This window comes from Dasypus novemcinctus, chromosome 13 (genome assembly GCF_030445035.2).
Source record: "Dasypus novemcinctus isolate mDasNov1 chromosome 13, mDasNov1.1.hap2, whole genome shotgun sequence".
NCBI classification, from domain to species: Eukaryota; Metazoa; Chordata; class Mammalia; order Cingulata; family Dasypodidae; genus Dasypus; species Dasypus novemcinctus.
In genome coordinates this window covers 19,689,816-19,705,573 of record NC_080685.1, presented here as the reverse complement: position 1 = coordinate 19,705,573, position 15,758 = coordinate 19,689,816, and the positions used below count along the sequence as shown (strand labels likewise).

Here is a 15,758-nt window from a genome sequence, read left to right as displayed (position 1 = left end):
TTTTCTATTTTGAAGATTTACTTGATTTGCAGTGATCTTATACCCATAGGAGCTATCCAGCACTGATTTCCATTTCTAATTCCTCTCTCAACTACCTGTGAAAACTTGGGCAAGATGCTGTACCTCTCTGGTCCTAGTTTCTGCACCTGTAAAATGAGCATATGAGAGTAGATGCTCACTAAGGTCTATTTCACCACTGTATACAGTGTCTGGTACAGCCTGGCATGTATACAGAAGTGAATGACAGACATAGTCCCTGTTCTTATGGAGTTTAGTGTTTATTGGGGATATAAACTATAAAGAGTAAACAAATAAATATAAAATTACAACTTGTCATAAATGCCAGGGTAGGATTGAATGGAATAGATGCAATGGTAGAGAGGTGTATATGGAGATCTACCTGGGTTTTAAGGGAGGTCTGAAAGATGAGAAGTAACTAGCCATATAACAAAGAGGGGGAAGAATGTTCCAGGTGAAGAGAAAAGAATGTGAAGAAGCATTGCTGTGGGAAAGAATTTAACACTTGAGGAATCAACAGGAAGCTATTATGGCTGGACGGGAGAGTAGAGCTGGTTAAGATTAGGGAGAAGGGAAAGTCAAGATCATGCAGGATAATATAAGCCATGAAAAGCAGTTTGATTTTTATTTGAATCTAAGGGGAAGTGATTGGAAAGTTGTAAGAAGAGAACAATATAATCTCATTTGTATCTTAAAAATATTTCTGGATGCCGTGTGGGTAAAGACACGCAAGAGTAGAAATGGGACACCTGATAAGGAGGCTATTGAAGTAGTTGGGGGTGGGGGACCTTGATTGCCCAGACTAATGTGGTGGCAGGTAAGATGGAAAGGAATGAGTGGATTTGAAATATACTGAAGAGCAGAAATGATCATCCAGAAACCCATCAGTAGCCTACGGGTGAGTATCAGTGTTTAAAGTATCAGCTAAGGATTTGGTAGTGTCATAATACATATTGGTTAGTTCAGATTTGTGGTAGCAATATAGAAGGTAATTTTTAAGATCAAGTTTTTATTTCCTTTCTCTTTTGCACATGGGGAATGGGAAGGGCCTAAGTAGCCAATTGCGTTAATCCAGATGTGAAATCATAGTAGCCTGCAATCTCTGGCTGGTGGAAATTACTAAGAGGGATAATTGATGCCCTCAAAAACTTGCCTGCCTGAGCTTTGTATAACTTTGGGAGTTCACCAGCAAAGCTTGTCTATTGACAAAGAGGATGATGCATGCCAAGACTTGTTTAAAATGAAGATTTAGTAGCTTGGTAAGGCATGGAAACAACACAGCTCTCCCTTTTCTCCAGAATTGCTAGGTAGCCCATAATTTAGTTCTCTCTCCTCCTCCCGACCAACAGAAGGTCATTTGCTTTTAGTCCCTCTTATATTTTACCGACAGACTAATCTTCAAATACAACTTTGATCATATCATCTCCCACCCATGAGCCTACAATAAGTCTCCTTTGCTTGTTGTGTCAAGTTCAGAATTCATACTCCAACTCAAAGCTCCCAACCATCTCCACCTTTTCTCCTTTTAAGCACCAAGACAAAGAATACACTAGTCATTTTGATATTTTCAAGATCTAGCCCTCCTTCCATCAGTAAGCCGCCTCCCTGCAACCCAGGCTAGTGCTTTCTTGGCATGGAATAGTAGGAAAAGCCAGATGCTCTTCAATACTTCATCTAACCACTTTAGACAATCACCAAGAACTTTCCCTATCCTAATATCTATGGACCTTCTGCCTTTATTACATTCTAGCACAGGTGTTCTTTAATTGTTTTATGCATTTGTGCCTTCTCATTATGCTTTAAGACCCTAGGATCAGAGCTTTAGTCTGTAAGTCTTGTTTATCAAATCCATGGCTGGCTACTTAACTGTGCTGCAGAAGAAAGAGTATTAGATTTAGAGTCAGACTATCTGGTCTTGAATGACAGCCCTTTCATTTACTAGATTTGTGACCTTGGGAGAGCTATTTAACCTTTCTGAGCCTTATGTTTCTTATTTTTAGGCTTCTGCATCTGTTTCCTTCTGTGCCAAGAGGGTGGTGACATGAAGGAAGTTCAGCATCGTAGCAGACTTTCCACTGAGAAATTTGGAACTAGCAATTAGAGTGGAATCCTGGTTACTATTTTCTGCATTCTGAATTTAAGAACTGGTTGATAGACTTGGAATCAGGAGGGAAAAAAAATCTGGCAGAAATGAGCCTAGGAGGGAAAGCCATTCTCGAGACATGTGTCTGAACCTTAGAGAAATATTATCTGTTCTGTAGAAAATTATAAACCAGTATGTTCTTGACTCTCTAGATTTCATGTCTCTAACAAGCAGTATCTAACAGATTTATGTTCCTAAAGTATTCAATGAGAAACCTAGTCTCGTTTAAAAAATAGTGGACTTTACCCAAATCTTTGTAGTCATAAGTTTCTCTAGTAATCTGATTGTGTGAATCATGATTTCAATCTTCACTTCTCCCCATCTTCATTTCCCCATGATTTTCTGTACTTGGGAAAACAGAACTATGTAGAGATGGTATGATACCGTCAGATTCACATCTCATGTCTTTGTTAAGAATTGTGGAGCCAGGCACCTCCAGTGTTCAAATTCCAGCTCTCCTGCACTCTGCCTCACATTGGGCCAAGGCAGTTTACCTCTCTGAGCCTATTTCCTCAACTATGAGGAAATGAGATTGATTTTGTGACAGCCCCAAGCTCAATGCCTGGCTCAGAGTAGGCAATCAACAACTGAGTTTTCCTTTCCCAAGAGGGCCATGTTTCCATCTGAGGATTGTTTTACCTACCTAGTCTGCCTTACTGCAATACTTAAGTGTCTAGATATTATAAGAAAGGCATATGAAATCTTTTTAAACACACAGTGCGTTTTACTCAGAATTGTCACAGATCCAGTCAAAAAGAAAATGGCATCCAAGCTGCTTCGATTCAGCTCGTCAGTTTGGTTGGGGAAAGCATGGATGCCTTGAGTTAGTGTAAGAACAAGAGACAAGACTCTCAGCAATTTTCCATGTTCGAGCAACTTTTTGTTTATGTTTCCATTTCTAAATCTTACCTGCATCCTAATAACATAGTTGTCTTTAAGCTGAGGAAGCATTTCTGCTAGCACAGTAAGGAATCAAGATTTTCCTCAGCAGCAGCACTTTGGCAATCATCTCCCCCAACCCAGGACAAAGGATATCAATTGTTAATAAAAAACTGAGCAAGTGTTTCTGCTGCTTGGTTGTAACTTGAACTCATAGTCTTGTTCCTTGTCCTAGGCCCAAGAGCCATCTCCTGTTCACTGCATGGGCATTGTATGTCATACTTCACAAATCCACATCCTTGCAGCTTGGGTGCCTTGGGCTGAGCACAGTTTGCTCCACTCTCTTCACATCCATAATTTATCAGGGCTTTGCATAGTCCTTATCTCTTGTCTCTATGCTTGCTTGCTCTGATAATATTTTGATAAACTCCTTATTTTGAGATAATTGTAGGTTCACATGGAGTTGCAAGAAACTGTACCCTTTATCCAGTTTCTCCCAGTGCAAAACTATTGTGCAGTATCACTCAGCATACTGCCGTTGACACAGTCAAGACACAGAATAGTTGCCCTAACATTTTGACATGTAGATAGCCTCTCCTTATTCCTTTCCTCACTCTTCTCCTAGACTCTCTTCTCGTTTTGCTCTTCTCACTTACATATTCATTGCCTTAACTCTGTCAATGACCCCACAGGCTGAGTTCTCCTGTTGTTAGCGTTTCTAGGGGTGGCCACTTCTATTCTTCTTTAAATTACTTTCCTGGAAAAAATCTCATTAGGATGGCTCAAGGTGGCCTCTTTTTCTGGAAGGGCCAGGTCTGCTGTAAGCTCTGCTGTGCCTTAGCTGCAGGCAGGTCACACACTGGTGAGGACTCTGTGGAAAGCGGTGGTCCTAATCCTTGAAACTTCAGAGTCCTAATCAAAGACACTTCCCCCCCCACAGGGCAGTTCTGCACAGAGGATGTGGATGAGTGTCTACTGCAGCCCAATGCCTGTCAGAATGGGGGCACCTGTACCAACCGCAACGGGGGCTACGGCTGCGTGTGTGTTAATGGCTGGAGTGGAGATGACTGCAGTGAGAACATTGACGACTGTGCCTTCGCCTCCTGCACTCCCGGCTCCACCTGCATCGACCGCGTGGCTTCCTTCTCTTGCTTGTGCCCAGAAGGAAAGGCAGGTAAGGACGGCACAAAGGCACAGCTGGCGAGGGGGAAAGGGGAGTGTTCAGGACGCCTGCAAACAACTTTCATCTGACAGCGGTGCTCTTTGAATTACTTATCTTTAGGAACGTGTTGCCCCAGACTGTTCTTCTGGAAATAGGATCACCAGCCAAAGTGCTGTGAGTTAGTCTTCTTCCTTAGGACTTTCGGCACTCAACGCTACACCTCAGGTGGTTCTTTCTAAAAAGGGAAACTTAGTGACTATTGTCTTTGGATATATCTGTTGACTTCCTTGAAGTGTTAGGCTGAAAACACCTCAGAAATAAAGAGGTAAATTTACCAAATGACTAATAAATAGCTTCAGGTACTTCAATGGAAATAATCCATTTACTTAGCAGGCGTTGGCAAGAGAGAAGCATTTACATGTGTTCCAGCCCACCACCGTTGTCTGTGGAAAGGATTCCTTTCTAAGGGTAGATTTTTACAGACCTCAAGGTTAAGGCTGCTTTAGCCTCTGTTAGTTTAACAGCTTCTAATTCTACCAGTAGGAGAGCAATGAAGAAAGAAATGTGATGGGAGAAGATAGCTTAACAGAGAACGTTCTGCCCAGTAGTTTTGAAATAGTCTTACACCTGTGCCTTTTTCCAAAAGCCCCTCCTCCAGTTTTGTAGTTGAAGCCTTCCTTACCTGTTCGTAAGCTATTTGCAGACTGGAAAATCGAGTTCCCATGTGAACTAGGCAGAACATGGAGGCTAGTAATATCTTCAGAGTCCTGAGGGCACCAGCACCAGGAATGTGACTGGAAAAGGCTGCTCTAGGAACAATTGAGTAAGCATTTCTGCTGGCACAGTAAGGAATCCAGGTTTAGCTGTTTTTCTCTTTTGAGGCTGGTGAAATGCTAGTGGCCCCATGCTCATTAGGTAGCATGATTTGGGAGAAATAGGGTTGCCAGATAAAATATAGGATGTATGCTGCATTTAGGACATACTTAGACAAGAATTATTCACTGTTACCTGAAATTCAGTTTGAACTGGGCATCCTCTATTTTTATTTGCTAAACAGTTTCCTGCCTCCCTTTCCTCCCTTTCCGGCCTGTAGGGTCTACCTCTAAGGAGAGGTCTAGCAGAGGACTCAGGGGCACACCCTGAGCTCAGCAGAGCTAGTTGCTTTGCTCGTGGCTGCAGAATGTCCCTAAGGTAGAATCAGGTAAAGGGAAGTTGCACCTAAAACTCCATGTTGGATTTTGATCGACCAATCATGAAGTTTTCCTTCCCCCATGAAAGAGCAAACTCTTCCCTAGATAAGAGACATTTTCTCTTTGTTCTTTGTTCCGCACTCTGACAGGTCTCTTGTGTCATCTGGACGATGCCTGCATCAGCAATCCTTGCCACAAGGGGGCACTGTGTGATACCAACCCACTGAACGGGCAGTATATTTGTACTTGCCCACAAGGCTACAAAGGGGCTGACTGTACCGAAGATGTGGATGAGTGTGCTATGGGTGAGTGCATAGAACCTTTTCATGTTCATCAAGGTGCCTGTCAAGTTCAGCAAGTGTTTATTTTTTTTTAAAGATTTATTTTTTATTTATTTCTCTCCCCTTCCCCCCCCCCCCACACCCCCAGTGGTTTGCTCTCTGTGTCCATTTGCTGTGTGTTCTTCTGTGTCCGCTTCTATTCTTGTCAGCGGCACCCGGAATCTGTGTCTCTTTTTGTTGTGTCATCTTGCTGCGTCAGCTCTCCCTGTGTGTGCGGCACCATTCCTGGGCAGGCTGCGCTTTTTTCGCACTCGGTGGCTCTCCTTACAGGGCGTATTCTTTGTGCATGGGGCTCCCCTATGCAGGGGACACTCCTGCATGGCAGGGCACTCTTTGCGCATATCAGCACTGCGCGTGGCCCAGCTCATCACATGGGTCAGGAAGCCCTGGGTTTGAACCCTGGACCTCCCATGTGGTAGGTGGACACCCTACCCATTGGGATGAATCCGTTTCCCAGCAAGTGTTTTAACTTAAGCACATTCTGCTCCAGGAGCATGGTGCACCCAAACCTCAGATCTGTCTTCTTACATGGCTACTGTTTACAGCTAATCTTTTCAGTGTAACCATATATTTCATTCTGAAAATTGAAATATCTGGGAGGTCTGTACTTGAATCTTAATATAAAGCCCTACGTCAGTGGCAATTTGGGCAAAAGGAGAGCAGAGATGTATAAGAGTTGAAATTGCCCTAGTCTCTTGTGTTAAATTTGAAATTAGGGAAGGAAATAGGAAATTGAGAGCCAAATCATTAAAGGACTGCCCTAGTGCTGTAACCATCAGACCCACTTCTGTATTCACATTTGTACAAACCCTGTCGAGTGCTTTGGTCCTGGTAATGGGCGCTTGTGTTTTCTAGCCAATAGCAACCCGTGTGAGCATGCAGGAAAATGTGTGAATACAGATGGCACCTTCCACTGTGAGTGTCTGAAGGGCTATGCAGGGCCTCGATGTGAGATGGACATCAATGAATGCCACTCTGACCCCTGCCAGAACGACGCCACCTGTTTGGATAAGATTGGAGGATTCACGTGTCTGTGCATGCCAGGTAAATGGGGCCACCGGTGTGTGGGGTCTGTACTATATTTCTCTTGGTATACTATGGCATTCCATTACCTTTGTCAGCATTTGGGTCCCTGCACTGACTGGGGAGTATGTGGAGTCAGGGTTCCCATCCAGAGCGATCCTTACGGTGAAGGCATTGCTGGGATTCTCAGCGCTGTGTAGATAAAATCAAACAGGCCCATTATGTCAAAATCCAGGTACATATAAGTGAAAATTTCAGAAGTATTTGTTTTTACACAAGTGCTCTTTGATTTAATAGGAGATGTACCATAAACATCCTTTTAAGAACAGGCTCTCCTGATACCCTCATATATTACAAATACCATACTATCCAATTTATAGGAATCTATTTTACCATGATTACATAGGAACTTGCTAACTATCCAGACTGAGAAAACTGTTTTAGTTGTACTTTGGAGCTCTTCTGCAGAGACCAGTTCTGGAGTCCTCAAAGGGCTAAAACCAACTTAAAACTGAGGTCTGACTGTGGTCGCTCTGCCTGGTTAAGGCTGCTAGCCCCTGAAGCCTTTGGAAGGCCCTCCTGACCTTGACCTCCACCCTGAGAACAGCAGCAGCTCAGACTCCGTGGTCTTTGGGAACACAGAACAGGGACACTTTGTGGGCTGACCCTGTCCTGAGAGCACGGGCTTGTCACAGAATGGGAGCAGTCTCAGGTTGCATGCTTGGTCTTACCAGTCTCTTTGGAGTCACCCCACCCTCACATCACAGTGGCATGGTTATATCATATTAGTCCTGTTTTTCTGATGCTTACAGTGACTATTTCCCATCATAGCAGAGTCCCTTTTCCCACTGCTAAAATGTTTGTGCTCATAGAAGATGTGGCCATCTTTGAAAATGTGTGCTTTCTTGGCTAGAATACTCCTTTTTCTCTTTCTGAGCCACTTGTGTGGTCCGTTTTGTTCAGGTTTCAAAGGTGTGCATTGTGAATTGGAGATAAATGAATGTCAGAGCAACCCTTGTGTGAACAATGGGCAGTGTGTGGATAAAGTCAATCGCTTCCAGTGTCTGTGTCCGCCTGGTAAGTGCCCACCACCTGCCCCTATTTTCTTTTAAAGCATAAAGCCAACTGACCAGAGAAAAGGGAGGAGGGAGAGAATGTGTGTGGCCTGTACATGAGGAAATCATTAAAGTGAGTACTTCATGATAGGAGTGTGTGGTGTGGGGTGAATTTGTTTTAGCTAGTATATCTTCCAAATCCTTTGTGGCCAGAAGTCCGAGTCTATTCTCAAATGGCCTGCGACCTCTCTTGTCTGCTGTGTATATTCCAGAAAGCTCGTACCTCACAGAAGCCTTAATTATAGGCTATTCAGACAATCTTTCCTCCATGGGTCATGTTCTTGAATCCCCTCTGTGAGACTATTATTTTTAGACATTTCACTCATGGATCCAAAAACAGACAAGTCAGTTTCTTCCAAAGAAAGCTCTGTCTCTCCTCCTCCTTCCCAAAGCTGCTGTTGAAAACCTGCCAGATTGTCTGCCTTAGACTATAGCCTCTTGTTGTTTCTTCAGAGAGAAGATCCCAGTTACCTCTGAAGCTGCACTTACTTGTTTGAGGGTTCCCCCATAATGTTTCAGCCCCTACTTGTTTCAGCTACAAGTGAAATCTGTGCTTGGAAGAAGCCGTGGTCGAGACGCACCACAGGTGCCCTTGACCTGACACCCCTGAGGTCCACCCAATTATGTCAGTTCCCTGTTGGGGAAAATAATTCTAGGTATTGCTCACCCCTTGGTATAAGCTCTGCCACGAAACTACCAACCCTTCTTTGGCATCATCATCATCATAGTAAAGGGAATCCATAGGCTAATCCTTTGAATGGTGGCACCCCTGTGCCTTTTTTAGGTTTCACCGGGCCTGTTTGCCAGATTGATATTGATGACTGTTCCAGTACTCCCTGTCTGAATGGGGCAAAGTGTATCGATCACCCAAATGGGTATGAATGCCAGTGTGCTACAGGTAAGGCTCTTGTCCTTTCCATTCCCCCGATGGGGCCACCTGCACAGAAGTAGGATGACAGTTCTCTGCTCGCTGCTCTCAGGCCAGTCCACTAATAGCAACTGCTATTGTGTGCTCGGGAGACAACTCCTTCCAGCTCACTTTTTGCTCCCTTACTATTTCCTTCTACACCTGCCTACTCCTGCACCACAGTAGCGGCCTGGCCTGGTTATTTCCATTTGGTGCCCGTGTCCTTCTGGGACAGATTTTGGCAGCAGCCAGCTTCCAGCTGGCTTGACTTACTCCTTAGGGAAAGGGAAGAATTCCAGTTAAGAGCTATTTTTCCCTTGGGCTTCTCGGCAGGAGGCTTGTCTGTGTTTCTTGAGGCAAATGACTGAACAAAGGCCCGGAAACCTATGGCCAGTGTTGTGGAAGTGCAGAGGTTTTCTGCAGAAAAGACAACTAATGCTTTTGAGAGTCAGGTGTGTAACTGAACAGGCAAGGAAGCTCTAACTAGGAAAGTTTGGGTCCTCTTCCCTGACTTCTGCTACTAGAGTTAAAAAGATTTGTGCAGAAATATTCATCTATGGCCACATTCCTCACGCGAGGGTGGATTTGAATATGCCCAATGGTCCCCTCACTTGGGGACATACTCACTTCTGCACAGGCCTGTGTTTTAAGTTGACTTAGAAAAAGGGAATTTTCTATTTTTTTATTTTCTCACTGCTTGAGAAAGAAGTTATGGTTATGATTTTCTAAAACATCATATTTTAGAAAACTGGTTTCTTAAAGAATTTCAAGCCTCACATGTGTAATTTCTTTGCGTTCACAGTAAAGCAAACCTAATCACAAAAATCAGGGCAGAGAGTTAATATTTCTGTAGCAGTAGCACACTGTTGTCAAGATCTGCTTAGGATTAAGCCATCTTAGGTGAGCCACTTAACTTCCGTCTCTTTTCAAAAACCATTGGCTCTGATTGGGAAAGTTCCAGCATTTTGCCTTCCGCTTGCCAGATTCCTTTCATAAAGAGTGAGCTTCTCTCGGGAGATTAAAAACCTTGGACCCCTGTTTCAAAGGGAAAAGAGGTCCATTGGAGTCTTTGGGGAAGAGGTTTAATGTTGTTTCCTAAAGCCCAAAGGAAGGACCCCTTATTTGCTCCATTTCATTTTAAATGCTCATAACTGGTTCATTTATTTTGAGGATTCATTCAAAGTCTACTATATCTATGCATCCTCTGTGGGAGAAGCTAAAAGGAATATAGAAAATCTTCCCATTCTCTAATGTCAGAATTGGGAAGATAAGATCCATGACACCATTGATACAGTACCTGTGTATTGTGTTTGGGAGGAAAGGGATAGAGGTAAACATGTAAAGGAAAAATATTGAGAGCTATTACCACCAAAGCCCCATAAGAAATGAAAATGCATTTTAAAGCCTCTCTGCATGAAAGTGTTAATCGGTCGGAGAATATTTGTTTCAGTTCCACAAATTTGATTTGTAAAACCTTTCTCGCAGATCTCCAGACTTGCTTTACCGATTGAGGTAATTAGCAAGTCTCAAGTGCGCATGGCCAGCAGTATCAGTTGTTTAAGGCCTGTGGGACGGAGCTACATTCGTAGTCGGGTGTGGAGTATCCGCCTTGATTTTTTAAGGCTCCTTGGTAAAATTTCTTCGAAAGGTTTCACAGGTGTGTTGTGTGAGGAGAACATCAACAACTGCGACCCTGATCCCTGCCACCACGGCCAGTGTCAGGACGGTATTGATTCCTATACCTGCGTCTGCAACCCTGGGTACATGGGCGCCATCTGCAGTGACCAGATCGACGAATGCTACAGCAGCCCTTGCCTGAACGACGGGCGCTGCATCGACCTGGTCAGTGGCTACCAGTGCAACTGCCAGCCTGGCACGTCCGGTAAGCCTGCTCTGTCCAGCTTTGGTTTGGGGGTTCACTGCCTCTCAACAACAATTTCTCAGCATATGGTCAGATACCTAAAAAGTAGTCCCAATGCTAAGATGCACAACCAGAGCCACAACCATGAATTTCGCAGCTAGTTGAGAAGTTACAGACAATAGCTTTGCACACTGATGATTTTGTGTATTTTTCTTTAAGAGGAGACACACAACTTCAAAAAATTAAAATTATTGTTTAAAATGGGAAAACCCTCCTGGCTTTGTGACTTGATTTGATTTTCATTTTACTTTAATCCCCCCACGCCACCTCTGGATTCATGAATCCCCTCCCTCCTCCCCTTCCCCCTTCCCCTCCCTCCTTCCCTCCCTCCCTTCCTCCCTTTCTTTTCTTTCATCTCTCCATCTCTCCTCTAATTCAGACTCCTGTCTCTGTAATGGGACATTTTTCTCCTGCCACTTGTCTTTGGTGGAACCTTAGGCAAGGGGGGGGGCAGTTCTAAGGGAGGGGAGATACTTCAGAGCACACCATAGTAGCTTGTAAATTAGAATGCAGGGCTGCCATTTCCCGTTGCTGGAGTTCATTGCTGTCCCCTGACCCTGGCTGAATGGCTGCCTGTCAGCTGGGAGGGCCTGTTGCTCCTTCCTGGGGGAATTTTGAATTATTTTCTCAGGCAGCAGCATTTCACAGACTTCCCTGGATTCTGTTTTACTTCTTAGATGAATAATTATTGTCACAACTGGGGTTAATGGACAGAAAAGTACTATTTCTTAGATCAAAGGAGAATGTATTAGTGGAAGATTAACCAATGTGTGCCTTTGTTAGAAGAGAACCTGCCAATACAAGGGAGTGATTTATTGAGAACACATTCTGGGCTTAAGGAAAATGGCCCATGTAGGGGGCAAAGGTGGGGGAGGTGGTTAGATGCCCTCATTTTATTTTGTCTTTTCCAAACCCATTTCTTCAAACTTGTCAAAGGCCCTGGTCTTCATCCAGGACCTCAGACATGCCAAGTTTGAAAACAAAGTCCTTTTTGAGTTGCTCAGGCATACGAAAAACATCCCATGCCTTCACAGCTGAAAATGCCTCCCCCCTCTCCACGTTTAGATAACTCACTAAAAGGGCTGAATAGATCTTTGTGAGACCTTCCAAAAGCAATTTGCTTCCGGGCTGGTCCCCAGACATGAGAAATTGCAGTCCGAAAAGAAATTTGAGAGATTTACAAGCAATTGAATGGCTGCCTTTAGAATGGAAGGGCTGTTTTAGGCTTTGCTATCATTCCATTATAACAAACATACTGGAAAACTGAGTGAGTGGTGGGTTGGCAAGCACTTTGTTTTCTCTGGGATTATATCATTATGCCAGGATGTATCAGGTGTGTCCTCTTGGGTGGACGGAGAGGGCATGGTGTAAGGAGCCGTCACTGAGAAAGGCAAGAAGTAAATAAGAGTGGTGTGCACACTGCTTGGGGAAGGAAGGCACAGAATCTCTCAGCTGCCAAATCCATTCCTGGGGTTGTTTGGAGATTTAAAGCCAAGAAATGTAGATGACGTAAAGAAAGGTTGGTCTCTAATGGGCGGAGAAAGACCTGGCATGTGCTGCTGACCTGGGTGAAAGGCCCAGTAAGAACAGACTCGAGTTCTGGAAGAAGATTCCACTGTCAGCTTATAATATGGTTCTGAGCTGGTAGGTTGGGGTTTGGGTGGGTGTGTCTGTGGGAGGGATACTTTACAAGTTGCTATTTAAAATTATGCTTGTCACCCACTGGTTATTTTAAAGAGAGATATCCTACCTAGAATCACTTTAGTGCCTCCTTGTGTCTGAGATTTTGTGATGAGAAACTAAAGTGGGTTTCTTTGGGTTTTGAGTAGCAGAAACCTACTTGAGCTAACTTAAACAAACATAAACAACAACGAAACAAAGAATTCATTGCAAGCACACAGAAATATCTCATAGGTTCCAAGGGAAAATGGAATAAGAAGGCTTTGGGGAGAGTAGCAAGAAGCAAAGCAACTTTCAGACCATAGTTCACACAGATGGATTTCCACTGTTCCAGATAAGAGAATCTACTTGGCCTACCTTGGGCCAGGTGTCTGTTCCTGCTGGACTAATGCATGGTCGTGGGGAAAGAGTTGGGAGGAGTCACATTGTACCGCCATGGCTTCGTGGAGCCTGCCTTTACGGATTGTGGTTTGTGCAAGGGGAGGGGGGTGTCAGTCAAGGCTCAGACACATCCCTTGAAGGTAACCAATTGTATACAAGGAATATGGAAATTCCTTTCCTCATTTAGGGGTAGTGAGGCAGTATTACATATCAGAAAGGGCTTAGAACTGGGCTCATAGCCCGCCTGCACTGCCATAAGCATGGCACTATGTAAGTCAGTTACCTGTGAAATGGGTATAAGACAATTGATTTGCAGGTTAGGTGAGAGGATTGGAAATAAATTATATAAATTGTAAGCAGAGTGCTTTGCACATAATAATGACTCAGTTGCTTCTGTCAAAATTATTATTAATAGACATGAATACAAAACGTGAGTGTTCAAAATCATGGCATTTTGTATTTGTTTATTTCCTTACTATGAGGTTTTATTTTTAAACTTTTTATATTACCAAGGTATTCTTTTATGATGCCAAGAAAGCATTGTGAAATTCCTGTTAAATAATAATAAATATCATGAGTATTTTATAAAATAATGGTAGCAGTAATGATTGCTCTATCCCTACTGTTTGGTTAGCCGTATCTACCATCCAACCTGTGTTACCATAACCAAACTCTACCGTTCATCTGGGGAACAGACCAGGAGTGAGGCACCTGCTTCAGGAGGAGCCCACCATACTCTTTAAGCAATTGGTCTTGAACTTTACCTTATAACCATGACAGGAAGTTGTCAGGCCTACAGTGGTGGCTACAAGGTTTTCAAAATTCCAATTTTTGCTTGAAAGTTCAGTTTTATCTTTGGCAAAAAATATTGCCAGTTGTTTTACTTCAAATGACAAGTTTGTTTTGTTAGCTTAATTTCTGTAAATACCAAAGTCTGGTGAACCCTGGTTTGTCTGTCAGTTGTTCTTTGAATTAAAATAGGGTTCTGTGTTAAAAGCAGCTATTTCAGTTCACAACTCAAACGGTGGCACAGCTGCTTGTCCTGGAGGTAACTTGTGTACTTTGGCATGCCACAGAAGTGCTTTAGGGTACTTCGCATTTCATTACACCAAATTTTAGATGGGGTGAAAAGTTAATCATTGTGACTGCTTCATCAAGGCCAATCTTAAGCGACACTGGCTTTTTCTCCCCCTGCATGTACATGGAGGTGAAGAATACTGTAACTGCTAGTTGCAGTAGTTTGGTACCACCACCTAGATTTGTGTTAAACTGCCAGCAGTTTTAGACACACTGCCTTTGCACCATCAGTACAAACATCAACACAGTAAAAAAAAAAAAAAAGGAAAAAGAAAAGGCTATTAATGGGTTAGTACTATAAGAACATAGTTTGACCTCACAAGCCCCCCAAAAAGGTTCAGGGATCCCCAAGAATTTGTGGATTACACTTTGAGACTGGCTGCTTTGTTGTAATTCAGGGTTGATTAGATCTTTTTCAGGTTTCTTAATGCATAGTATTACAAAAGGCAAGTACTTGTTTTTCTGTGGTCATATGGAAAATGTGTCTTTGTTTTTATCTTCACAGGGCTTAATTGTGAGATTAATTTTGATGACTGTGCCAGTAACCCTTGCGTTCATGGACTGTGTGTGGACGGCATTAATCACTACAGCTGTGTCTGCTCCTCAGGATTCACAGGTGATGCTCCTTTTTATCAGAGACCCCCCCTCATTCAGCACCATCACTTTTGGAAAATGACATCTAAGTGAAAACTACTTTTCAATTATCTCCTTAATTGTGTGTTTCTCTGTCTCTCTGGAAGGTTAGAGGTCTGTTTTTGTGCTTCTCTGGATCAGTTTTCTGCTCTCGGGTCTTTCTTCCTAAACTGAAATACAGTACTTGACATTGCTTACTGTTTATTACTACCTAAAAGGAATTCCTAATCAGACCGTGAGTTTCTGTCTCTGAGCTTGAGTTATATTGCTTTCAAAGCAATCTTTATCTTTTTTACAGTCAATAGTATATGCTTTCTGTAAAGACATACTCAAGGTCAAAGTCTTTGGAAATACTGAATGCTCATTTCTGGATACTTCTTCTTTGGGGAGATTGTTGGATGACGTCAGAACTTGGGAAGACCAACCTAATTTGGTTACCACAAGTGAGATCTTTATACCAAGAGGGAGAAAGTAAATGGCTAAAATAATTTGGATTATAACCCTTCCTAAGTTGTAAATCATTAGAGCATTTGTACATGCACATGTGTGTACACTCACTCACTCTCTCCTACATGTCTTCTTTCTTCTGTTGTTAATAATATCACCTTTCTCTATTTTTCACCCTCCTGCTCAAAAAGTGCTGGATTTGCTAAGGAAAGCTGGGGCCCCTTACTGACACATGTGAGTTTGTTAGTACATACTTTACTAGTAGATAATTTGTAGATAGTTACTAGATAATAGCCTAATTTGTTAGTAGAGGGCATACACTTTCTCCTATTCATTTTGGACAGTGCCACACACAAGTAGGCACTAAGATAATGATACTACCATTTAATAATTACCTTTTGGTCATTTGCAACCCATGTAAGAAACTTCCCTCAGGACTTTTAAAACTGTGATGTCAAAAGACAGCAAGTGCTTGCCAGAGCCAAGTGAAGTGAATACCTGCCATTTGCTTCCCAGGAACTTACTTTGGTCTCCTTTACCATCATTTGTGTTCTCCTGCTTGGTATGATTGTGGGCACTGGCGAGGAAGGTCTGTGACCTGTATTGGGTCACTGTAAACCCTGTCCAGTTACAGATCATACACAAGCCATGTATGAAGAAAGCTTCCATGCCTCGTGCTCAGTGCTGCTGATGGTAGCCAGATGTACTTTTGTGTCCTGAAACCTGCTACTCCAAGAGTAAATACACAAAAATGTCTGCTGGATAGGACAGTAGATGCACTGTTGTTAAATGGGTAGCATGAAGAGAATGGCTAACTTTATTGAGCTCAGTACTAAGGTAA

At 43.1% G+C, this 15,758-nt stretch overlaps 1 protein-coding gene across 1 annotated transcript in view; it reads left to right on the top strand.

Moving 5' to 3' along the window:
* The window catches only part of LOC101438192 (notch receptor 2), a 146,434-nt gene that overhangs the window by 90,341 nt on the left and 40,335 nt on the right, over positions 1 to 15,758 (top strand). Inside the window, exons 6-12 of the mRNA XM_012518063.4 lie at positions 3,981 to 4,214; positions 5,542 to 5,697; positions 6,589 to 6,777; positions 7,720 to 7,833; positions 8,656 to 8,769; positions 10,427 to 10,660; positions 14,343 to 14,453. Coding sequence (XP_012373517.2) covers positions 3,981 to 4,214; positions 5,542 to 5,697; positions 6,589 to 6,777; positions 7,720 to 7,833; positions 8,656 to 8,769; positions 10,427 to 10,660; positions 14,343 to 14,453 — 1,152 coding nt within the window. The remainder of the gene's footprint in view (positions 1 to 3,980; positions 4,215 to 5,541; positions 5,698 to 6,588; positions 6,778 to 7,719; positions 7,834 to 8,655; positions 8,770 to 10,426; positions 10,661 to 14,342; positions 14,454 to 15,758) is intronic.